Source organism: Cladosporium halotolerans (assembly GCF_011745625.1).
Source record: "Cladosporium halotolerans strain TM138-S3 chromosome Unknown Sca21, whole genome shotgun sequence".
In the NCBI taxonomy this organism is placed as follows: domain Eukaryota; kingdom Fungi; phylum Ascomycota; class Dothideomycetes; order Cladosporiales; family Cladosporiaceae; genus Cladosporium; species Cladosporium halotolerans.
Genome location: NW_027191472.1, coordinates 40,036 through 64,449, shown reverse-complemented (window position 1 = coordinate 64,449; position 24,414 = coordinate 40,036). Strand labels below are relative to the sequence as shown.

Genomic DNA, 24,414 nt, shown 5'->3' with positions numbered 1-24,414 from the left:
ATGATCAATTGGATCCATATGCCTCTGACCCTTATGGTATCCGTCACGTCCCTGGAGAAAGTGAAACGTTTTGCTCCAAAGTCTCGTTGGATTTGTTGTTGAAGAGCCAACATACTACTTATGCCCCCAAATCAATCAGTTCGTGCTCCTCATGCATCAGTCTTGTCGTCGTGTGCCTCAATCACCCCTCTTATGGATGTGCCCCTCAAGCATCAACCTTGTCAACGTGCGCGGAAGCGACCTTCACATCCTTGCCGTATTCGCTGTTTGCACCCGCTGTCGCAAAAGACCCGACACTTGTCTGCTTAAACTTGCGAGCAGACACGTGCGCGTCGAACAGCATATCCATCTCCGCGTAAGAGCGGCCCTTCGGCTCAGGCACGCGGAAGTAAGTCCAAACGGCACACAAGGCGCCGGAAGCAGCCCAGAAGAACCCAGCCTTGGCGCCCCAGTTCCATGCGTCCGGGTTGAGCATGTGGGGAGTGAGGACGTTGGCAACGATGCCAGTAATATTGTAGAGGTTGCGGGCGAGGACCACGGTCTTGTTGCGCAGGCGAGTAGAAGAGATCTCGGCCACGAGGGAGTAGCTGTGGTACGGTCAGTGTCTGAGGCTGTCGAAGAGCTGCCATGGAGACTCACCACACGGGACCGACGGTCATGTCGTAGACGAAGGTGTAGAGCAAAATCATAGAACCGATGCCCCACTGGGCGCCCTCCAAAGAACTCGGTGCGATGCCCAGGAAGCCAACGATCGCCAAAAGACAGACCATTGCGATCTGACCCCAGAGGTACAGTGTTCGCCGCCCGAATTTGATCATCAAGAACCACGATAGAATGGTGCCAACAGCTCCCAGTGCATACTGGCCAAGCGACATAGAGAAAGAAGCCGAGACGTCAAGGCCTGCTTGCTGGAAGAAGTAGGTCGAGTAGCCAGTGAAAGAAGAAGCGCCGCAAAGGGTTTGGATGGCCCAGACCATGCAGACGATCTCCGTGCGTCGAAGATCCGTCCCTTTGAAGCAATGCCAGTAACTTGCGCCACTAGTACTCGCCTTCTCCAGCTCGTTCGTGTAAACCATCATGTTGACCGTCTCATCGGGATTGAAAGACGAGTCGGCTTTGCTTTTGGAGGTCAGTCGGAGGACTTGCGTCTTGGCTTCTTCAAAGCGACCCTTTCGGACGAGCCACCAAGGTGACTCGGGAGCAAGCGCAATGCCGACGATCAGTGGAACAGGCCAGATCCATTGAAGTCCATAGGGCAGCTTGTATCCGAGAGGCCCGGTCTCGTTGGCAACGCCCTTCAACACGGCAGAAGATAAGAATTGGCCGATGACCCAGCAGAGGTTGACGTAGGTGGTGAGATATGCGCGCAAGCTCACTGGACAGACTTCAGCGGCGTACGTAGTCGTCAGAGTTTGGAAAGCGCCCCTGCAAGACGATTAGAACCTTTCCTGCTCGCAACTGTCACCGATTTCGTCATGGACTGACCATGGAATACCCATGAGAATCTCGCCGACAAGCAGCATCGGTAGACTCTGAGCAAAGAATACAATGAAGATAAAGCAGGTAACAAGGGCCAATGCGCCGATCATCGTCTTCTTGTATCCGATTCGCTCGACGATGTAGCCGACTATGAAGAGTCCGATAATCTCACCGACCAAGGCTCCGTTGGATAGTCCAGATTGCCATGCTGCACTGAGCTGATAACCACCTTCGGCCGATGGCTCGCCAAAGCGAATTTGAAAAGCCGGAAGCGCCATGAGAGAGTTGATGAGGACGATTTGAAAACCTTCCATCTGACGCGGATGTCAGCCACAGGGTCACATGCCACAAAGCCGCGAAGTGTTTGACTTACGATGATGCAGGTAGACACTAGAACAGACCAAGCGATGGCATGCGGATAGGTCTTGATGCCCTGCAGCAAAGTCATGGAGACTTCGGACTGCGTGGCTCTCGCAGCCTCGGCCGCAACGGCGGTGTCGATGCGGGCGAGGTGAGAAAGATCTTGTGCCGCAATGCTCTCATCGCGTTGAGGCTCTCTATCGCCGGATATCGAAAAAGTACGTGTCTCTGCCATAGTGAAATGAGGGCGTCGTAAAGTCGCAGGTTTACTGACAAATGGAGAGGAGGGATGCTTGTGTTAGAGATGCTGTTGAAGATGAGGAACTGTTGCCTTGAGCAATGTCCCTTCTGGTGAGTAGGAACGAGTGCATTATATAGCAAATCTCGGAGCGTTGTTCAAGGTCGGTGGACATGGCCTGGGGCCCCGTGAGGAGCCCCATGGGGAAGTGGCCAGAAGTGAGTTGGTCTGTTTCGATGGCTAGACGCAAACCTTGTTCGTGGCGGGGAATTGCCGCCGCTGGCAGAGCGTGCAGCGAAAATTTTAGCGAGGCCACAGGCGTAGCCGGTATCAGCGAATATAACGGCGATCCATGCGGCGCCAAAGGTATTTCAGCGGATATTTTGGCGAACGGTCAAGACTCGCTCTTCTTCTCTCATGCTGATTGCGGCTCCATGGCTGTCTCAACATCTGCACTGACTCACACATCACCCTGTCGCTCACTCATTCTCGAAAGTATGACTTGACGGCCGTAATTCGTCTTGAAGAGTTAACACACTCCATGGATACAGGTCAAAAAGCATCGAACAGGAAAACTCCGTGAACGACGTGAAACTCTCACTGGCTAAAGAAGTTAGATGGGCTCTGGTCCATCTGAGCTCGAGTTCAAGTCAGTGTCTTTGTCGATGGAGGTGAAGGCTGCGATGATTATGTCAGGTTGGTATGTGAGTTGGCGCGTTTGGTTGCCTGGTGGTGCGACCCAAACGACTTCCAACTGCCTCACGTTGTATGATGAAGCGTGGAATATCGTTCATCCACTGACCCTCACCACGAACAATGGCAGAAACTAGTCGGCTCGTCCATGCTGTGCGGCATGTGTTCCTTGATTGTACGCGTCGGTGTAGCCAGAGCCACGTCATGTGCGACGCGACAGTGGTGCATGCCAGCGTGCCCATCATTCCTCTTGATCGAATCGTGGGCGCCTTTCGCTCCCGACGCTCCTTTTTTCTCCAAGCCCTTTCGATCCCTAAGTGGACGATCACCTCCACCGACGCTGCAAAATATGGCTCTAGCAAGAAGGACTCACTGGTATGCCAGTTGTCTTGTGATTCCGGAAATGCCGTAGCTGATCTCTTCCACCAGGATCGGCGTCTTCTTTCTCTTTGCTGCATCGATACTTCTCCTCATAACCACCATCTCAGCACCAATATGGAACACTGTCGGGCTTCTTAAGGTCCATCTGAACAACGGCACCCAAGCACATCATAATTCAACCATCAGCTTTGGGACGTTCGGATACTGCATTCTCAATGCAGGACCTCAAGAGTAAGCAGCTTCAGATCTCACCAAGAACACAGTACTGACTTGGCAACAGAGACTCGCCAGACTGGTGCACCGGCCGACACATTGGCTACGCACCCGCACACGTCATCGCCGCCACCGGTCAAAGCGAACTCAACGAAGTCGAAGCCGGGACCTCTACAAGCTTCACTCGAACAATGGTCCTGCACCCAGTCGCGTGCGGCATTGCCTTCATCGCATGGATAGTCTCCATCGGCTCCGGCGTGGTCGGCTCCCTCTTCGGCGTGCTGGCAGCGTTCGTCGCCTGGGTGCTGTGCTTGGCCGTCCTCGCGACCGATTTCAGCATGTTCGGCATCCTGCGCCACCATGTGAACAATGACCGGTCAGGTGCCCGCGCTTACTTCGCATCGGCGATTTGGTGCTTGTGCGCTGCATTTGTGCTACTCTTCTTTGCTATGATTATCGTCACGTTCACGTGCTTCAGCGCGAGGAGGGAGAAAAAACGGACAAAGAGCGCCTTGAAGGAGTCTGGTGCGGCTGTGGTGTCGCCAAAGAAGAAAAGGTTCGGCTTCTTGTGATGTGGGAAAATGATGGATACGGGCGAGCTTTGGGTACCACAAGTAAGGCGATGAGCACAGATATTCGGGGTTTGGTGACGGCGCAACGATGGGTAACTGCATTTTGGTGCGAGCCTGGCACAGGCCTTTCTCCTACTGACGGTCATCCAATGATTGAGTGGAATGACGAACAAGGATTACTTCAAGCTGAGGTGTCGCAGAGAGCTCATGTATGCAGCTGGGAAGCTTCGTGCAGAGGCCAGGGAGGGGTTTGCAAGGGATGTTTGACAAAGGGTTTCATACGAAGTACGGCCTTTCGAAATCAATTAGTTACACTCCTCTACTTCTCTACACTCTTTGCCGCTTCGCATCTACTCGCGGAAATTTCCAGCATGGCAACTGCTTCGAGAACTCAATAAGCTGCTTCGGGCGGAGGAGACAGAAGTGGTGCAGAGCGACCTGGCATTCTGGAACGAGATTCTGAAGCGTCGTTACATGGCTGTTCTGGAAACGAAGGGTTTGTAGGCTAAATACGCCAGATCGGTGAGTATTTGAGCTGGTCTCGATTGAACCTACCTACTGAGCTACTGTCGAATGACGCATACCAAGGACTGTTGCCACCCGCCGTTGAGAGATGGCGGCCAAGCCATGGACACGACGTATACGAAGAACTGTTACTATATACCAAAGTGAGACAACGATCGATCCTAAGCCTTGTTGACGCCTTTACACTCGCATTTTCTATCTGTTCAACACCGCCAATAAAGCTAAGGCGGCGGCGACTAGGACCGAGAACATGACTGCACCTGCAGCCTCGTAAACGGTAAAATATCCCTGTCTCACACCGACGAAGTTCCACCCCAGCACCAGAAATTCCAACAATATCAACCTCATCACGAGCGTTTTGAAGGCACGTCGACACCTGGGCTGCCATGGCTGGTCTGCACGTGATCGCTCGTATTCGGCCTGCTCGGCTGGAGTACGCAGATGTGAGGGCCTCGGCACATGAGGATTGATGACGAGAAAATCTTCTTCGACCGTGTATCCACACTTGCACGATGCTATAAGATGTTCGGTGAAGGTATCTGAGGCGGCCATGGCGTGCTAAACCGGTGTGGAGAAGTGTGAAATGGATGCGCCGATGATGTACGGCTGGAAGCGAGTGCAGGTTTGTCGTGGTGTGCTGAACCGGTGTTGAGAAGCGTAGACGGATGCGCGTACGATATGGGACCTGAAGTGAGAGTAGGCTTGTCGTGGTGTGTGCCATGTTGTGCGAATTTATATATACTCTAGTCGCGTGTGAGTGCGAAGGAAGCGTAATGTGGGCTTCGAGCCAAAAGCAATGAACGGCAAGGTCAACATTGAGCTTAATGCAGGTGCGACTGCGCAGTGCCACTTCCATCCCTGGATTTGCAGCGTCAGCCCAAACAGGGCTGCGGCTATACACTACAGTAGCGGGCGCTGACAGATGCAAGCATAGCGCCTGCTTACCTAAGGCGGGCATCACAAGAAAGTTGTCAGTCGCGCCAAACTTCAGTCCTTCCCACCAAGGCCAGGACGATCTATTTCGCTATTGTGTCGGATCAGAATACGGAAAACGACGCTCAAAAGACTTATGACGCACAACGATAAAGTGATTAAACCGGGACACAGTTCATCACAGCCTAGGGGCAGCCCCTATGCCTGCGAGTCATTTCGCATTGATGGAGTTATTACTCGACACTGATCCCCGTGTGTGGGGGGGAGGGCTTTCGGCGATCTCCTAGACTGGACGAACTGAGACTCGCATTGCGACTTGGTAATCGGATTCTTGGTTCACTGAGCTTTTTGCTGAGCTTTTTGATTCGAGTTGCTACAATTGATACAGCGTTTCACATCCTTTACCAACCTCCGACGCCAGCTACTGGCTCACTGCTGCCAATACAGCTTCTGGAACACCTGTCCCTCGAGAAATCGCCCCATGTCCGTCTTTGAGATAGTGTCGCCGTTCCTGCGGATCTTCGACAGCAAGACTTTCAAGAAGTTCGTGGGGCTCTTCTCCAGCCCCGAAGAGCCTCCCACCCGACCCTTTCCATCTCTAAGGATGAACCCGTCCGTGCCAATATCCCAACCCTCATCCTCCATTTTTTTAGACATCAGCTTTGTCGAGAAGCCGAGGAATTTGCAGATCTCCAGGTAGTCCTCGTAACTGCTGATGTAAAGTTGGCCGGCAAAGAGGCCGAGTTGGACGGAGAGAGGCCGAGGCAGCACAAGCTGCCCGTAGCCAACGGCAGCAGACACGGTGAAAAGATCCATGTTGTCCAACGGGCTGAAACCCGCATTGCAGCGCGGCTTGTACAGATGAAGGGTTATGATGGGGCTGGTCAGAGTCGGGAGGAGCAGATCTGCCTCGTACGGGCTGATCAGCATGATGAGGTCGATCTCGCGCATTTCCCTCTTGCATCTGGTGAGGACCCATTGCACAGGTCTCTGGAACATGTCGGTGTCTACCGATTTGCCCGCTTTCATTATTGTTGTCGCGAAGTCCACCGTAGCTAGCAATCTGCCGCCTCCACCCAGCTGGGAAAGTGGGATAAGAGAGGCCGCCGAGGTGGTGGCTAACGACTCAAATGCTGGCATGTAAGCGGTCGAATTTGAGATGAGCTCGCCAGAGAGCGCAAATTTGACAACGTCTTTGTGCAAGCAATGCAGTGCCGGGTTCGCGGCAGCTGGCTTTTGTCACTGGCGCTCCTGCTCGATCTCTGGAGAGAGCTCGCGCTCTTGCTCCTCCTGTAACGTACTGGCATTGAAATGGAGGCCATCAAAGTCCTGGCAGCGGCTGGCGATTCGCCTGAGATCCTCATCGGGAGCTTTGGCAAGTAGGGCTGGATGGCTCTCTGTCTTGCGCGGTTGATATCTATGCTCAATCGATTGAGCCTCTTCTTCGAGCAAATCTTCGGCACCACTTCTGGAGAGCATGGTAGCGCCGTCCTCTTTCATCCCATTCCAGATTTTGTCCTGCCGCACAAAGCGCTCACCTTGCACAGTCCAAAGCGGCATGCAGCGACGAGTTTCTGCGTGAGTTTCCGATATCGACCAAAGCAGAACATCCGCAACGGTAATTGTCGATTTGTCCCGGTCGTCAGCCACCGTTTCTTTGATCTTTGTCTGGATCTCCCTTGAGATGCAGAACACGACTGACTGTCCTTTACCGAGTTTCCTCATCCTCATGCAAGCTTGCATCAGGCGATCTTTGGTGAGGTGCGCCCCAAGTGTGACAGCCGCTCTGTAGTTGTCAGGGAGCTTCAAGTCGATGCCGCGGGTGTGGCTCTCGTCAAGAAAGACGAGGCAGACATCCATTCTTGATACGAAAGGAGAAGATTTCAGAGGATCGATGCGTCCTTTGCGATCAATGACACTGAGTTCGTCAAAGTCGTTGACGAAGACCACGGCTTCTTTGCTGTCATCCGAGAGTTGCAACAACCTCTGGGCAACGCCAAGGTTGTCAAGCTCGATGATCTGAGCACCCACATCGAGAATGACTTGAACGGGTGGATCAAGGCTGAGAGCTGTTGAAAGCAAATGCTCTGCATCTGTGACGTGATCACCAGGACGAGTCATGAGCTTCACCCCGTTGACGGGATCCAGGAGGCGCTCAAGTACCAAAGCATTGGTGTGTTTCTGTGGCTCCAAGTCGAGCTGGTTGACGAATAGTGGAAGCAGGCGTTTCGAATCATTTGTACCAGAAAAGCCGGTGGTGGGTAAAACTTTGTTCTTGCCGATGTCCCAGCCTGATGCAGAGAGCTTGTGAGGGTACTGCTTCATTTCTTTCGAAAAGACAACATGAGATAGGAAGTAGTCGACGACATTCTTGCCAAAGCATAGGGTGGGGAAGAGTTGGTTCATGCACTGCATGCGATCTCTCAGATTGATTCCATGCAGCTGCCGAAAAGCTTGTGGAACACCGGGAGAACACTTGATCCAAGCCTGGTACTCGATATTGGCTTGATCGGAGTTTAGCAGATGCTCAAAGGCGGTAAACATGTCATCGTCACTGAGACCTTCGTAGTAGTAGCACAAAGAAGTCAAAGCGATCACCACGTCTGGATGACTGAACTCGGACCGTGGAGAGGGATTGTCTTCCGCACGATAAGGCACGGCTAACTTGGTCGGCGGTGAGCGAGTAGCCAAGCCGTAGTTGACTCGCCAGCGTTTTTGGCCCAGGACGAACGCTAATACGCCGCCGGCAAGTATGCCTCGTAGCAGAAGAAGCGGCACCTTCGATGTATTCCAGAACTCTCCACTCTGTACGTACGCAGAAGTTTCGTCGTCAATATCGAGGTCAGTCATGAAAGTATAAACGGCTTCGCGCATGCTCCTGCGATGTCTAGAAATTTGGAACCCCTCCAGACCGTTGTCGCGAATGTGAGCGGCAGCGCGGATAGCCAGGAGTCTTGTCGCATCGGCTCTCAACAATCGAATCCTTGGGAAAACGCCAGCTCCCCTATCATGGACTTCAATAGAGGATGGTAGCTCATCGGCAAGTGGCCGAGCCAGATGATGCACAAGTTCAAGGACTTGCTGCATCAGGAACCATCGATCCGGGCTCAGCTCGATCGCTTGCTGTGTGCCCATGGTATAGATGAGCTCGAAGCGGACACTGAAGTTCTCATCACTTTCGTCAACGATATCGCGGGAGTGCTGGTCGAAAAAGTCTTGAATCTTCATCAGAGTCTGACCAACCCCATCTTTCCCGTTGATGAAGCATTCCGGGCCCATCAGCCTCATTGACAAAAGATGTTCAGGCTGCACGAGAAGGATACCGCCTGCCACCTGACACTGCCTCAACATCTCGAAGATGGTTCCGGCTGAACGGTGGTCTAGGTCGAGTGACCTGGAAAACGGCATGTGGTAAAGCCTGCGATTCAAGAGCCCGCCAAATTTCGACACTAACATCTCCGCCATTTGCTTGGACTGTGGCTTTGCAACGACGACTCGGACCAGGCGCGATCCATCCGCGAGAGAACTTGCAACCATAGGAGTGATGACGGTTGACTTGCCCTCGCCCATGTTCAACTGCATTACGACATTGTGCCCTGAAGAAGGCGCACGCATCTGGCAAGCGATTTGCTCTTGCACTTCGCGGATCATAATGTTCCCTTCGATTTCGATCAAGAGTGATTCAGGATGCTCTGCAGGGCTCCAATTGTAATGGCCCACGTTCTCCAGCTCATTGGTCAAGTCGATCTGCTGAGAGCGTTGATAGTAGCCCAAAAGCCGTGTGGCTTGCTGAAGAGCAGTAATAGCCAATCCATAATGCACGATGTATACTTTCCAGTCGCTCGGCAGATGGTCGTAACGATTGTGTGACAGCTGCTGAAGAATCACGACCGGCGAGATACGTGGCCAGTGTTGTATGATCAACTCGCCACCGACATGTGGCACACTAGCTGTCGCAGCGATGATGCGCTCGAGAATTGAGTTCACAGTTGCCAGGCAATGACGATGGTGGGATGCCAGCTCTTCGAAAGACGGCCTAGACAATACGGTATTGTGGCTGCTTTGCTTGAGGAGCGCTTTCAAGCTTGATTGGAGATCGTGGGTACACTCCCTCTCATAGTTCGAGATACCGACGCCGCACTCGAGCGCCTGTAGCAGTGAGTGCAATAAAGGTGATGGCTTCTGGCTTGATCCTGCTCTTGATCGATCGTTTTCAGTGACGAAATCGAGTCGCTTTCCCTGATCTGCGGCGCTTGCGTGGAAAATAGACCATGCAGCGACACATTCTGAGCGGAGAAAAGACGTCTGGGAGCAGAAGGATCGATCGGCTCCGCAAGCTGTATAATGTGCTCTCCGAGGGATTCGAGCGACCTGAGCAGCTGCCAGAAGTACCCGTGCAGCACTTTGTTGTTATTCCAGAGAAGGAACTTTGCCTTGACGCTTCTCATTGCTGCAGCAAAATTGACGTATGGAACACAACTCGGGAGAGCAGGCGGACTTGGATTGGCACACGGCCATTGAGCCACGAGCGCATGAACAAAGTTAATCACGGCATCTTTCTGGGCAATTCTCCAAGCCCGTAGCCGCCGGGCTGCATGCTGATCCGAGGTCTCATTATCCTTTCGGAGAAGTTGAGACTCTGGGCACATCTCGAACGGGATGGTATGGCTTTCGACCGTTTGAAGTACCACCAGCTCCGTGCACATTGTGCCTTCCAAGATAGGGAAAGTGATAGCAGAAGGAGGCCTAAACTTGAGCATTTGTGGACGCCTGGAGACCATTGCCAGCATTTGCAGCAGCATCAAATCAAGCTTCTTGGCGGTGAAGGCCATACTCGCAATCCAGATCGCAATCGAGTACCGCTCTTTCAGTGCACCGTGCGCGGCGAGCTTCGGGAGGTGAATCAGAAAGTTTGAAACCACCCTGTTGATCTGACTGGGATGCAACAAATCTCCGTAGTAGCGATAGCTTTTGCGAGTCTCTTCTGATTCACGTCCCTGAATCACTGAGACCTCTCGGAGGCGGCCCCAAAGTTGAGCAATGGTTGGAGCAGGCCAGTGCAAACCGCCCTGACTTTGAAACAAAACATGGGTGATAGTTGCCGCATTGATACTGCCTTTGAATGACCAGCACTTGTCGCGAGCGGTGTAAGTGACATCCTGCCCGGACGTGAAATCTTCAGCTCCAAATCCTGGCACTCTGAATGTAGAAGACCTTATACTGTCCCGATCCTGAAGCTGAACCTCGACTGTCTGCAGCGAAGGGAACTTGAGGTCACTGTCTGGGTAGAAGAGCCTAGCCTGCTTTGCCTGGTCGAAGATTTCCTGAACGGCGCTTCTCAAGCGGGGGTGCTGAGCCAGGAAGCCGAGCCTTCCATTCCATTTGACAGTCTGCATCACGCGTTTGTCCGGTGGGTAATAGTATCTACCAGGACTGAGCCCCGCTATCGATGCTAGGATGTTGACACAGTCCTGTGAAAGCTGTTCGAATGATCTTGCCCCACTGGAGCCCAAGATGACGAGGGCCTGCTCCGTTCCAGTGTGGTGAGTAAGAGGATCTGGCAAGCAGTAAGATGTCAAAGCGTGAAGGTAGGCAAGGTAGAACTTGCAGGCAAGATCCCCATTGTCGACGAGGCGGTCGAGCAGTGTATCAACTTTTACTGCGTGAACTTTACGAATGTCGTCTTTGTCCCTCACGGATACTGTGATGTGTGGCCATTTGCAGTTGCACACAACCTTGGCTTCCGGCAAAAGCAAAAGCCGGTCACCATTTGCTGATGCAAGCATGAGCTTGTTCTTGAAGCCGATGAGTGTGCCCAGTTCTTGCTTATCATCTACTACCATCGATGGATACTCTTTGGAGCGGACTTTGGTATCGCCTTGCTCCAAGAAGAAGCTCAAACGGAGCGTTGGAATGTCGACAAGGAGGGAGCCGTCCGTTGACTGCAAGATACAGTGTATACCGTAGGTGTCTGCGAGTGGATCGAAGAGATCGGCGATGAGCTGCGCCGTAACAGAATGCAGACCAACGACGGCGCTCCCGTCCTTGGTCATTCTCCAGCCCTTGCTTGAGGTTCTTTGCAAAGTCCACGAGCCTTGAGAGTGTGGATTCCATGGATCGTCTATAGGCCGAAGCTCCACTTGGCCACTCGTGAAGTTGTACCAGTGAACGTAGTCCTCAACAAAATGAGTCGGGAGATCAGGTGCCAGTATTTCGCCAGGGATGTTCTCGATGACGTCGGATCCAAGCGAAGCTTGTACGAGAAGCATGCCGGTTCTCTCACGCATGCCAAGCTGCACTTTATAATCGTTGACTGTTCTCTTTGTGGAAAACCGGAAGCCTTTGCTGGTACCAGGCATCACTTCAACGGTCGCACTTCCAAACAAAGTCGCATACAGAGGCTTCGACCTGAAATTGGGAGGCGGCTGGTCTACCGGTAAGCCGTTGACAAGAAGCTCGCCGCTGAGTAAATCGATGCGCACGAGCGATGTGCTGCCTGTTGATGATATGGTCTCAGTCATAACCCAATGGTCCGCTTGGCCTGAAGCTGTTACCCAGCCTTTCGATCCAGGTACGAAAGCAGCCCAACAACATTTCACTGCATGATCCAAAGCTTCGTTATTTCCAGCGAGAAAGTTGTAGCACCTGTGCAGGAGTCTTACAAATCGCAAACGAAGCAACTTCGGATGGAAGTCGTTCCAGGTCTCTTCAGTTGCACACTGATGCACCGCGATGGCAGCTTGGATGAGTGTTGAAGCTTCCTGCGCCGGAGAAAGGATTTCAGGAAGATGGCGTTCTTCCACATCATATGTTGCAGCACAAATGAGGGCGGCCTCGACACCCTTTTGTAAGAAAAGAGTCCGTTCATCGTGGCTGGATGCATTGTATGCCAGATCCCTCAAAGAGCACATCCATTCCACCGCCGTGCGCCTGATTTTCTGCAAAAGCGAAACGCAGTCGTCTTTTGTCTCGGAATTCAGTGACATCACACGAGTCGTCATACAAGCGAAGAGACTCAATGCCTGCGCAGACTCCCAGTTACGCTTCACCCTCTCGATAGCACTGTCCAGAGCCTTGACGATGGAAAAAGCTTTATCAGCTTGACAGAAGATGGCATGCGACTCTCTCAATTTGTCTTCGCCAGGAGGGCCGGTCTGGTAGATGCACTGGAAGAACACAAGCGACGTTGTTTCTTTCCTAAAATCGACTCCAGGTATAGCGAGCTGCAGGAGCATATTAGGCCACCGGATGTGATGGCCGAGTGGGATGCTGCAGAGCTCCTTGTACTCTTCCAAAACCATTGTAGATGGACATTTGTCCTGAGTTGAAATGACAGTGTTCGGTGTATCGCCAGTAGCTAAGCTGGCGGAGCGGGAGATGAATCGCTGAAGCTCTGGTAACGGGAGCTTATAGGTGCAAGAATGATTGACAGTGTCGCCAAACACCATGTTGCCAATGTAACGACCAGAACCCTCGTCGTGGTACTTGTATTTGAGGCCGTTCTTCACACAGAGCGTGTCGACTTCTAAGGTGGCAATGAGCTTCCTGCTGTAGTGGGTATTGACTTGTGGTTTTCTCTCGGAAAGAAGGCGAGTGCGGAGTTTGCGGTTCTTGTGAGAAGAGCCAACAATGAACTCATGCTTGAGATGAGGATCTTCTTGCAGGAGGTATTTCGCACTGGGGCTCGCGGAGTCGGCTCTTCCTTTCAGAACATCGTGAAGCATGAAAAGCCTCGCATCTCGCCATGCTGCGAACCAAGATGGAACTCTGAGCTCAAACACGACCACCGAAGCTTCGACAGGATCTTCAGGCAGTGGCCACTCATGTACTTCAATGACGAGACTGTCCCGCTCCTTCCGATAGAGACATTTTTTGCAGACACTCTCCATGTGCGTGAACTCCGTCTCGGGTGGGTTACATCGGTTGTTCACAACAACCGCCCTGTAGTCACAATCGGTCTCGTTATACCATGCGTAAAGTCGCTCATATGTGCCTTTCGTCTCAATGAATTCAGCCTTCTTCGCTTCGCGACATTCTTGAGCTTCCTTTTCGATGGTTTCGCGAAGGTCGCGATGGACCTTGGAGTCAGCGAAGTAACGGGCTGGAAAGCTGTGTTTATCAGTCGTGCTGAATATGAGCCCTGACAGCAGACATTTTGAGGAAGTTTGTCTCTCCTGCAAATACATCTCAACTTTCGAAAGTCTCTCCATCTGATGCGACCGTGGCAAGAGTAAACTTTGAAGTGTCTCCGGGGGCATGTCGGGTGGGTATTCCGCAAGCATTGGGCATTTGTGAACAGCGACTTTGTCACATGCGACCCAAAGCTCGAAAACAGTCAAAATCGCGACAGATGTCCCTTCAGGGTTGCCAGAGTAGTGTGCGGTAGCATGGTGATGGTAGTCGACCATGAGCTTGGCAAGCTTCTGGCATGCATTCGGAATATGGGTGTCGCCAATTGGCAGCCAGGAATCGACATTATGGGAGACCCAGTGCTCAACATTATGGAGAACAGCAGTTCTGCGAGAGAAGTCCGGTGGCAACTCACCAGAGAGACAGGGGAGAGTCAATGAGCCCCATGTGTCCAAAGGTTCCTGGGGAAGAAAGCGCTTGAGCACATCAACGCTGGGGTGCGATTGCATTGATCGAATGTAGTTGTCAAGATCGGGCATGTCGATATAGGTGTCCTGCTCAATATCAAGGTCGGCTAAAGCCTTCATGTTCAGAGCTCGCGCATCTTTCTTCAGGATTTTGCGCCAACGGCCAGAGATCATAATGGATGCGCGTTTGAGTACAAACTCAACGTGCTTGAGTAATGGGTCATCAAGGCTATCGTTGTGACCTTCTGATGCACGAAGCTTGTGAAGTCTTCGAACAATCTTCGCGCCCATTGCGTACAGGCAGTCGCTTGGGAAGGCGAGGTCGTGGGCCAGCTTCACAGCATGGCACATGATGTACAGCATGATCCTCTTGTATGCGAGATCAGACCCCTTGGTAGAGCGTCGAGTGAGAAGGTGTAGAGTGACTCTGATCAAAAGCCACATCGGTGATCTACGCCAGGGTGCTAGTGCATTATACCACAAGACATCGTCTCTGGTATTCTTGCGAACCCCAGAAACGGGTATTGCTTCTCCCAGGCCTCGGAGGAATCCCATGAAAAGCCCCGTGACTACTGCCGGGTCTGTAGTGTCTCGGTGTTCTTCGTGTTTCGCACCCGCCTTGAAAGAGTGAGGTTGCATGTCTGGGGCGGCGCCATGGCACATTGTTGACAGCGTCTCCGCCACGATGGGTAAAAGCTCGGCGTGCTGGAGAACGTTGATAGCGACCGTTGTGCCGGGGAAGCAGCGAATAAGTCTTCCGTCTGCCCTCATGACTTCAGTGTTGGAGGGTGATAGTTCGAACGCCTCAAACACGAGATGATGGCCACGTCTTGTACACAGAATGGCAGCATTTTGATGACCGATGAGGACCGGTGTAGTCTGCCCATCCTCCAGTGTGATCAATATCCGGGAAAGCTCCGATTCACTTGTTGCACCTTGATCGAGGCTGTTGACTGCTTTCAAGTTCTCCAAAGCCGTGATTACGTTTGCAACTGCAGCCGGGTATTCATCAGGGTGTGATAGTTGAAGAGCTCGAAGGGCCTCTAATGATAGCTGCAAGACGAGTTTGCACACTTTCGCTGCATCGTCAGATGTCTGTGGCAGCTGTGGAGGGAGAAAGATGTGATGGTAGAGAAGGCGAAGCTCGCCCGCAGTGAGCGGGTTCGCCATTGGTGATCAGATGTATGCAGAGCTAAGCGCGATGATGAGCTGCGGCAAAGGCGATCTTCTCGGAAGGCTCGTTGAGTAGATGCCGGCGATGGAGGCTTCCTGTGACACTGCAAGGCAGACTGGAGGAGCGAGCAAATGAGTGTGGAAGCTCGACGATAGAGGAGACCAGAGGAGAGGTATGCGGTGATTCGTCGAAAGAAAAAGGCGAATGATAAGTTGGCAACGGTGAAGTGAGTGCGTTGAGGTTGGTGTTGTGTCCCGCTCGGGAAACGCTGTCCGTTTGTTGTTGCGCAACGCCAAGCCACGAGTGGGCGCCAGCTTATTCTTCAGTGAGGTGAGGTTGATGTAGCCAATCAACTTCGCCATCGCGAAACGCATTGCTTCAGTGAGCGACTAGGTCGTCATCCCTTCACAGCGTTCTGATGGTCAATGGACAAAGTTCCAATGTGACTAACTTACAACTCCCTCGTCTTTCGAGGCCTTCTTTGTTCAAATTCAACGAATGAATACATCTTGATCGCAGGCCAGATAATTGCCCGGCATACCTCAGAACCAGGTTCAGCGGCCTCTCTTGTGCAACCGGTATGTTTTGTTTCGCCGCTATCGCCAGATGTCACATTTTGAGGACCAGTCTGACTCCAGGGCGCGAGATTAGTAACAGGGCTTTCGACTGGAGTGGCAATGTGACTGCCCACTTCGACGAGAGCGTCACCTCTGGTTCTTGGCCTGTATGGCTTGCCAGGAAGCATTGCCGAAGGTCTCGGGCGATCTGAGGCATCGGGTAGTAGGGATACACAGAGGATGAGAAACAGAGAAGATTCCTTCACATGACTGCGAGCGTGCTTCAGACGTTATGATACGAGCCTAACGCTTGGGTGGCGGTGCTACTGAAGCTCTTCTTTAAATATGGATAGGGCAACGGCGGGTTTGAGCCTTCAAGTTCTTCAGGACTGGAAGTGTCTTCAGAGCTGGCAGATTGCGGGACGAGGTTAGCACAACAGCTGGTAAGCTCATTTGGTCTGCAATCTCGTAAGGACGAGCGCTACTTCCGCTGGGGTTTGCTCCCATCGGACAACAGGTCCTAGCTCGGGCAGGATCTCGAGAGCACACAATGAGATAGCAGCCCTTCTTTCAGTCCTCGGAAGAGTTGCAAAGAATAGTACACTGGGTCGTCCATTGTGCTCTTGCTGTGGTATGGGACTTCCACTTTGCAATAGCTTGTGGTGGCATCTCGATTGGCTGGTGAGTACATGATTGTCCTTCTAAGCAAATTTGGCCGCTTGCTGGGCACCTTGCAAATGCCTTCCTGATGCGTAAACCACCCCAATCCTCCAGGGGGGCAGCTTGTTCCAGATCGCCGGGCTGAGCTCAATGTTTGGAGAAAGACTAGAGTCCCCAAAGACTCGGGCACGCGTGCGCATGCTTTCTCGATCGCCATGTGGCAAATGCGAACATGCGGTGACACCGACTCACGGACCGTCTTGATGACCGGCGGCTGCTTCACCTCGCTAAGCTTGAAGTCGAGTCTTGCAAGAAGTCGCGTGAAAAAGAGAGGGCGTAGGGCAAGCGTGCATTCTCGCCAGTAGCCGCATGGTGACTTGTGTTGACATTCTCAGGCATTGCGGTCAAGACTCGATTTGAAGCTGAGGTCGAGATTCGCCGAAAGCATGGACTCCACTCTCAAGGGACAGTCTTGGCGGCGTTCCTGGGGATGGATGCGCTATCAGCATTTCCTCCCCTAGCAGAACCGTTGCGCCCCAGATGATTGAAATCGAAAACAACAAATTGATCAAGCATTGCATAACCTTCGAGGACGTTGAGCACGAGGGAATGCAAGGGCGGGACGTGTGTGTTTCAGGAAGCGCCAGCTTCTTCTTGGCAAGACTGTGCCGTCTTTCAGAGACCAGGCGGTAACTCACTACTGGCATCAAGAAGAGCTCGAAGCTCGACTGCATGCGAGTTGTCTTGCTGAAGCTTTTACCTGAAGCTCAGGGCGCTAACGAGCAAGTCACGACCGTCAAGTGATCGCCCCTTTGCCCTGCCTAGATCCGACAAATTTATTGTGGCTTTCGGGGATGTCGCGCCGTCCACGTTGCGCAATAGGAATAAATCCGTCACTGTGTTGACGCCGTCGCGGCGATCATGGAAGGCAACCGACACAAGCGAACCGGAACACGGCCGTCTTCAGCCGTGGCGTGTCTCGGTACCACTTGCATGCTCACCACGCCTCTGCCCTACCCCAGCTGTCCCGTGAAGGATGTTCGTGCTGCCCAATCTCGGACCTACCAATGAACTTCTACACTTCACGCCATCAGGATCGGCCGGCTCCCTCTGTTCTCGCATCCGATAGCTCAACGCAACAATGCACCGGGTTGCCACTCTGGACTGCAAACTCCGGTCTAAACGTGTTTGTCTCATTGGCGGACATCCAGCCGATCATGCGAGTCTGCAGATTGCCCACCGGGTCCTGATCTGCTTAGATTCTGGGAAGCGATCTGAAACCCGGGACTAGTATCACTGTACCGAATAGCAAGTGATCAGGTGCGCGCCGAGTTGACCTGGCCTAAATCGCCAAAAGTCAAATAGGTCCAGCTGGATTTTCGGCTAGACTTGTTCAGACTTGTCGACTCTTGGGCTCGTTTCTGTTTGCGCACGCGAGCCGCGCCCCAATTTCAATGCGTATGCGTGATGCGGGACTTAGCTTAACCCATGCTGCAGGTTGAATCGATGTTTGATGGACGGCCTTCGAGAGACCTGTTCAAATTTACTCTTCCCGCCCCATATGATCTGACTGATCTGACTGCGTCACTTCCATCAAACTGAATGTAGCTATTTGACATTAGCCCCTCTGGGGTACTCGTGCTTTTTCGTGCCACAGCATTTCGGAGAACAAACAACCGGCTACCTGCAGAACTCCCAACCAACCATCCCCGACCTGTGCGACGCATCTTAGACAGCGCACTGACTTCGTCGTCTACCCGATCCACCCTGCTCAGGCGCGGAGTTGAGGCTTGACAGTTCACACCACCTTTGAGCCCCAATTCTCCGAGAAGCAAGACAACAGAAAGCCAAACCACGAAAGGGTCTACATCGTCGGCGCGATGGGCATGTCGGGTCATGCTGAGCCAGAAGCGGTTCTGGGCGTCACCATAACCTTCACAATCATCGCAGTGTTCGCCGTCGCACTACGATTGTACAGCAGAATATTCCTCGTCCACAGCCCGGGCAAAGACGATGTCTTCATCATCGGAGCGTGCGCAATGACAATCTGCCTCACAGTAGCTCAGGGCTATCAAGGTACGTTTCCTCGATCCCCTCAAGACCTGCTGTATCAAAGCTGATCCCTCCCCTCAAGTCAAGTTCGGCATGGGACGACACTTTGACCAACTAACAACTTCCGAGAAGGTCAACTCATCCAAACCCCTCTGGGCAAGCATCATCCTCTACAATCTGGGCCTCTTCATGACCAAGTTCTCCATCCTGCTGCAATACTTCCGCATCTTCCCATACCGCACCTTCCGAATCCTAAACTTCTGCCTCATGGCCTGCATCTTCGCCTGGTCCTGCTGGACAGTCTTCAGCGCCATCTTCTCCTGCAAGCCCATCCCCTTCTTCTGGGACAAGACCATCCCCGGAGGCACCTGCCTCAGCCAATGGGCCGTCTGGTATGCCGCACACCCCACTGTCCCTCTTCCAAACACAACACTAACAATATCCAGGTTCGCCAACGCCGGCGTAAACATCATAACCGACATCCTCGTCGCGACCCTCCCCCTGCCCTTCCTCAACCAGCTCCAGCTCCCCAAACGCCAGCGCATAGCCCTGATGGTCGTCTTCGCCCTCGGCGGCTTCACCTGCATCATCTCGATCCTGCGTCTGCAGTCGCTCCTCGTCTTCCTGCACGACCCCGACCTCTCCTGGCACAACCCGCTCGTGGCCATCTGGTCCAGCATGGAAGTCAACGTCGGCATCCTGTGCTCGTGCCTGCCGACGCTGAAGACGCTGGTGACGCGGTGGTTCCCGCGCGCGCTGCAGAGCGGGTACCTGCGGGGTTCGGAGAGGAGAGGGAATGGGCAGGAGGGAGCAGGGACCGGGTCGAGTGGGGTTGAGAGTGAGGGCGGGAGGGGTGCTGATAAGCTGTCGCTGGATATGCTGGGGAGGGGCACGCCGCCGCGGACGGTGATTCAGAGTGGGCGGGCGAGGGGAAGGGGGGCGGGCGAGGCAGATAGTTTGGAGGAGATTGAGTTTGGGTCTGTTGGGGATGGAAATGGGGGTGGGAATGGGGAGAGGAGGGCGAGTCCGGCGGATGAGCTGCGCGGGATCCAGGTTGTTACTGTCGTTGAGCAGGAGGTTGAGAAGGGAGTTGTGGGAGATGCGAGGAGCGATGCGGGTAGTGAGCTGGAGTTGGTTAGGGGCCCGCGGAGGGGAGAGCGGTATTGATGAAGGTTCAGGTAATATCGGAACTGGCGATAAGAAAACGTCGGGATATGCTTGCGAATGGCGCAGAAGGAACCCAGAACAGCAACCGCTGGAGGCCTTCTCAAGAACCACAGGTGGGGACGGACGAGCGGTCGCGGCGAGCGATAGCAGCGACAGGACTGCTGCACGGCAACGCTCCGATATTCTTTCTTTCCCGCTCGAGTGTGTCCTTCATTGTAGCAGACAACGTATGACGTATCTTTAGTAGCAGTATTAATATGCACGCAAAAGTCACATTTTCATGAAAAATCGCATTGTCATTCTTCGCCTAGTCATAATCCGATGCTTCGTAGAAAACGCTCATTCTGGCTCTGGCCAGGCCAGAGCATGCTTGGAAGCGCCCCAGCCACTCAATGCATGAATACTTCCTTTGCCCAACGCCACCATCCCCCAAACGCCAGCAAAGCCACCTAACCCTTCATCAAAACGCCCTCTCAATACCCTCAAACTAACCGAGCGCAAGCAACTCGTCAAGCGAGACAGCCTACTTCCCCAATCCATCACTTGCAGCTCCATCCGCAGTCGGCGCCATTCCATAAGCGACCTCCCTAAACCCCGGCGGGACCTTCCACCCATGACTCGCACAAGCCCTGACATAGCCCTCAGCCGCCTCGACAGCGCCGTAATCCCTCCTCGCCCAGTCCGCGCGCGCCGCAGAACCCTTGCCCTCGAGCCTCGCGAACGGCTCGCTAGCGATCGCCATGCGGACCTGCATCAGCACGCTCTCCATGCTCATGATCGGTTGCCAGCCCGAGTTCGTCAGCAGCTCCATGCACATCGCGCCGCCGATGACGACGTGCCCGCCGCCGCCTTGGAGGAACGGCAAGAAGCGCGGGCGGATGACGCGGATGTACGGCGGGGAGTAAGGGAAGTCGGGCCCGAAGCGGACCTCGAGGACGACGGAGGCTGTGCCGGCTTTCTTCATGTCGGCGACGAGGGGTATGGGTTTGTCGTCGACGGAGAAGGTGTGGAAGGAGTGCAGTTCGACGATCCACTGGTAGACGTTTTCGATCTTGGCGAAGTCGATGTGCCAGCCGAGGGAGGCTGGGTCGGTGGAGGATTGGACCTTTGTGAGGGATTGAATTTCGATCATTAGACGTTTGGTGGTTGCCGAGGTTGCGTAGGTGGGCTCGGGCATCAAGGGTAGAGTGCTGAAATCGAGGGTGCCGGGTTCGAAGTCGGTTGTTGGCCCCGTGTCGACTTTCGAGTCCAGCTTCCGGTTAAGCGTTAACAGCTGGGTGTCGAAAGATTTGGCAGGCTTGTTTTCCGCAGGATCTGGCTCAGGAAGCAAAATGTTGAGATCCTCGGTGTCGGTCTGGTCGCTGTCGGCATCTTCATCAGCATCAATAGCTGTGGCCACGGCAGTTCCCCGACCGTTCTTCTGCTTCTTCGACGGACTGTTGGTGCCACTCGATGATCTCTTCCCAGACTTGCTAGTGACGCTCTCCGTATCATTGTCAAGGTCAATAGCGTTGGTCTCAGAGGATCCTTTCGCACCCTTGGAAGGTTTAACCTTCTTGCCACCCTTGTTCTTCGTCTTCTGCTCCGCAGCGTCGGTTACCTTCTGCGCTCTCCCAGACTTGATAGCCGAAGCAGGAATGACAATGGCTCCTGTCGAGCCTCGAGGCGTTTGCGAAGGGTCCTGAGGGTGGAAATTCTCGGGCCTCTCCTCCTTTCCTGGCTTAATGCTCTCATCCGTCGGAGCGCACTTGACGAACAGATACCGGGTCCGAATCCAATCAAGTTGAGAGACGACATAGAACGGATCCTTGGAGACGAACTCAGCAGGTGCATTGACAATCTCATTCAGTGCCAAAGCGGACGAGATGCGCAGAACACTGTTCGGCCAGACGGCCGGGGTCATCATCATCAACGCATATCCGCTCGATGTATGAGCGTCTTTAGCGTGATATACGCCATTTCCGTACGCGCGTCCATGATCGACGTTCTTGAAATGCAGGCCTTCGCGAATGATCATGTGCCAGTTGTGTAACGGTGAACCATGCCAGGCGAATATTGTCGGAAACCTGAGGCTGAGCCGATCGGTAGTCGTGCGAACTTCCGACATGAAACGAGACTCTTTGTCTGGAGCACCCATAGCAAAACGGAATTGCATGTAGCCGTCCATACCGTGTAGGCGCTCGGCCGTCGGGCCCTTGCTTTTTTCATTCGTATCATCGACCTTGGTATCACATTGCATGATGCAAGCACGGTTGCTCGCGATGATCCAGCGGAGTAGGCTAGCGGCAGATGGTGAGACCCGACTGACCCATCCCTTCAAGTCGCTTTCATGGTGCGTGGAGAGGTAGTCCTGCATTTCCTTGACGCTCGGCAGTGTGTCGAGTAGCTTACACATAGCCTGGCACTTTGAATGATGTTTGAGCTCTGAGAACTCCTGAGAGTACGGGGAACAGGTCGCGGCGGTCCATCTTGGTGTCAACGACTGCGTCCTTGGCTCGTCTGTTCCCTGCATGGGATTCTGAGTCATGTGGGACTCTTTCACATTGCGAGACGGATTCACACTCACGGTGACCAGCTCGTCGAGGGAAATGGTCGGATAAAAGGTCGTTTCGGAAACGCGACAGTGGATCTCGAAGTCTTTATCATCAGGGTCGGACGGACCGTTGCTGATGACAATCCATTGGCCACGGCTGACAGGGCAGCCACCCTTAGGCTTGTTGAAGAATTCGATCTCACGGCGCTCAGGGTCAAAGCCGACGTCAAAAGATTCACCTGTTGGGGGCCGCTCGATATATGCCTCAGGGCGATTGAACCTGCTTCTAACTCCAACGGGCGGAGTGACATCGTCGGGATTCACAGGAGGCACCATCAAAGCGAGACCGTCCGGGAAGTCTTTCAGCTTGTATGCCTTAGCGCTGCTGTAGCAGAACGAAACCAGTAGATCGACCACATAAGGCTGCGACATGATCTCATGTTCGATGCTAGGACCAAGACCCAGAGACATGTACTGGAACAGACAGAGTGGACGGTCGCACACGTACGGTTTGATGGCCTCAAGATCGCTGTCCAGCTTCGCATGGCAGATCATGCAGAATTCGGTACAGCGCACGAAGTGGCGCAATGTGAACTGCATGGCGAGAAGCGGAAAGGAGTATTTGCTGGAGTTGTGCTCACGATGATGATCGGCTTGCACGATATTGGGCAATGCCTTGTGGAGCTCTTCCGGCTTATAGTACGATTCGGGAATGGCCACCTGATCGTCGAGGGAGCCGACACCCTGAGCAAATTCGTAATATGCTTCTGCGCCGGTCCAGTCCATACCAGCCTTCCGAAAGCGAAGGATTGGTATGAGTATGCTTTCCAACAGTGCAGCGAGTGGCCTCGAGATGAATATCTCGCGCATCGACCTTGGCTCGATATTTTCCTCCTTAGAGTCCGAAGAAGCATCACTATACTTGCGAGTCTTCGAAAACATTCGGGTAGCCTCTTTCAAAGTGGGCTTGTACTTCTTTCCAGCAACGACCCTCATCCCGATGTTGGACTTCACACGGGAGCCATCATACGCCTGTAGCTGCTCATCCGTCTTGTACCCATTTGGATAGTGGATGAGCAAGACAAGATAATCCGAGGGGTCAACCTGCCAAGCCTGCATTGCCTCTTCGGAGATGCCGAGTTTTGACATGCGAATGGAAATTGTGACGAAAGAGCAGTAGCCATCCAGAAGCAGACCAAGGTGGCCGACTTTGAAGCCTTCGTCTTTTGCAGTAAGAAGATCCAAGCGGATGCGGTCTCGGAAAGCTTTACTTCTCGAGTTGCCATCAAATTCGTGCTTTGCCGAGATGTGAGCATTGCTAACGACGTTTGGTCCTTCCTTGAAGTCGAAAGCATCGTCGTCATCGTCGTAAACTTCATCTTCGTCAAAATCTTCCAAATCGGACTGCCCTTCATCAGACATTGAATCCTCCATAGGGCTATCTCCATCCGAGTCAACAGCAAGCGATAAAAGGCGAGCAGAAACCAGTTCCGTGAGCTCGAAGACGGTTTTGCGGTTGGTGTCGCGCAGGTTTTGTAGAGCCTGAGCAAATTGCAGTGGGGCTTCCTCGCCACAGAATATCATGTACTGATGATCGTTTGGGTATTCAGAGACATCTGGAATCATGGCAGTGATGCTAATTGTGGCTCCCTGGGCGTCGCCGAGTGCCGCCGCGGTGAAGTCGAACTCAAACTGGCCATCGTCGTCGCCGGCTCGGATACTGTTGATGCCTGAAGGCTTCGGGCCATCCTGGGCCTTCTGCAGATCGGCGACAAACTGCCGGCGCGGCATGGTGGCAGGCGCCTTGTTGTGATCAAGTTTGCTCAATGGGGAACGTCTCAGTCGGCAACTCGTTGCGGTAAGGTCGTGTTGTGCGTGCTAGCCGACATCCGCGTTGGGAGTTGAGCGGTGGTGGGTGTCTGGAGCTGGACAAAGCGTGGTGAGCAAGCGTGGTGAACAAGCGTGGAGTCAAGGCTGCGAAAGTGAATTCAGTTCAGGAAGTGGCAAAGGCTGATCGAAGCCAAGACCGTGTTGAGCTGGTCAAGGGGCGAAGTGAAGTGGAGGGAGGTGCGGAACGGCGTCTCGCGGAGGAAATCGTAAGTGGACTCTCGCCTAGCTGGCAGAGGCAGCCAAAGATCGTGAGCGTTCTTGCGGAGGAGTAATTCAAGGCGAGATCTTCTCGAGGACCAAGAAGTCACTACGGCAGGAAGCGGCCATGGCGCCAAAATCACATGCATACCTGAGGCCGCGCTCAACCTGCGCGCCGCCCGCCGCGCAGGC

The 24,414-nt window shown here is 53.5% G+C and overlaps 6 protein-coding genes across 6 annotated transcripts; 2 read left to right on the top strand and 4 right to left on the bottom strand.

Moving 5' to 3' along the window:
- Positions 1-68: 68 nt before the first annotated feature.
- On the bottom strand, positions 69-2,295 carry WHR41_06423 (uncharacterized protein). The gene is made up of 4 exons (XM_069375028.1): positions 1,853-2,295; positions 1,486-1,793; positions 640-1,425; positions 69-587 (listed from the first exon to the last, which is right to left on the bottom strand). Exons 1-4 carry the CDS (start codon positions 2,072-2,074, stop codon positions 206-208), a joined length of 1,698 nt encoding a protein of 565 aa, XP_069228209.1. The 5' UTR covers positions 2,075-2,295; the 3' UTR covers positions 69-205.
- A 246-nt stretch (positions 2,296-2,541) lies between these two features.
- On the top strand, positions 2,542-4,258 carry WHR41_06422 (uncharacterized protein). Its single transcript, XM_069375027.1, has 4 exons — positions 2,542-2,777; positions 2,901-3,145; positions 3,200-3,382; positions 3,432-4,258. The coding sequence occupies exons 2-4, from the start codon at positions 2,919-2,921 to the stop codon at positions 3,934-3,936; spliced, it is 915 nt and encodes a 304-aa protein (XP_069228208.1). The 5' UTR covers positions 2,542-2,777; positions 2,901-2,918; the 3' UTR covers positions 3,937-4,258.
- A 1,565-nt stretch (positions 4,259-5,823) lies between these two features.
- On the bottom strand, positions 5,824-6,423 carry WHR41_06421 (uncharacterized protein; the record flags this gene model as incomplete). The annotated part of the gene is made up of 1 exon (XM_069375026.1): positions 5,824-6,423. The coding sequence occupies one exon, from the start codon at positions 6,421-6,423 to the stop codon at positions 5,824-5,826; it is 600 nt and encodes a 199-aa protein (XP_069228211.1).
- A 210-nt stretch (positions 6,424-6,633) lies between these two features.
- On the bottom strand, positions 6,634-15,161 carry WHR41_06420 (uncharacterized protein; the record flags this gene model as incomplete). The annotated part of the gene is made up of 2 exons (XM_069375025.1): positions 6,634-9,543; positions 10,083-15,161. The coding sequence occupies 2 exons, from the start codon at positions 15,159-15,161 to the stop codon at positions 6,634-6,636; spliced, it is 7,989 nt and encodes a 2,662-aa protein (XP_069228210.1).
- A 3,101-nt stretch (positions 15,162-18,262) lies between these two features.
- Positions 18,263-19,601, top strand: WHR41_06419 (uncharacterized protein; the record flags this gene model as incomplete). Its single annotated transcript, XM_069375024.1, has 3 exons — positions 18,263-18,458; positions 18,517-18,826; positions 18,881-19,601. The coding sequence occupies 3 exons, from the start codon at positions 18,263-18,265 to the stop codon at positions 19,599-19,601; spliced, it is 1,227 nt and encodes a 408-aa protein (XP_069228178.1).
- Positions 19,602-20,124: 523 nt separating this feature from the next.
- WHR41_06418 (uncharacterized protein) lies at positions 20,125-23,925 on the bottom strand (the record flags this gene model as incomplete). The annotated part of the gene is made up of 1 exon (XM_069375023.1): positions 20,125-23,925. One exon carries the CDS (start codon positions 23,923-23,925, stop codon positions 20,125-20,127), a length of 3,801 nt encoding a protein of 1,266 aa, XP_069228179.1.
- Between the last annotated feature and the right edge of the window lie 489 nt (positions 23,926-24,414).

Bases quoted from the DNA above. Each gene is read 5' to 3' on its own strand.
- WHR41_06422 (XM_069375027.1), top strand. From the start codon at position 2,919: ATGCTGTGCGGCATGTGTTCCTTGATTGTACGCGTCGGTGTAGCCAGA. The intron at 3,146-3,199 runs GTATGCCAGTTG...CTCTTCCACCAG, and splicing joins CTAGCAAGAAGGACTCACTG to GATCGGCGTCTTCTTTCTCT. The intron at 3,383-3,431 runs GTAAGCAGCTTC...ACTTGGCAACAG, and splicing joins CTCAATGCAGGACCTCAAGA to AGACTCGCCAGACTGGTGCA.
- WHR41_06423 (XM_069375028.1), bottom strand. From the start codon at position 2,074: ATGGCAGAGACACGTACTTTTTCGATATCCGGCGATAGAGAGCCTCAA. The intron at 1,426-1,485 runs GTCAGTCCATGA...ATCGTCTTGCAG, and splicing joins ATTCTCATGGGTATTCCATG to GGGCGCTTTCCAAACTCTGA. The intron at 588-639 runs GTGAGTCTCCAT...ACCGTACCACAG, and splicing joins ATGACCGTCGGTCCCGTGTG to CTACTCCCTCGTGGCCGAGA.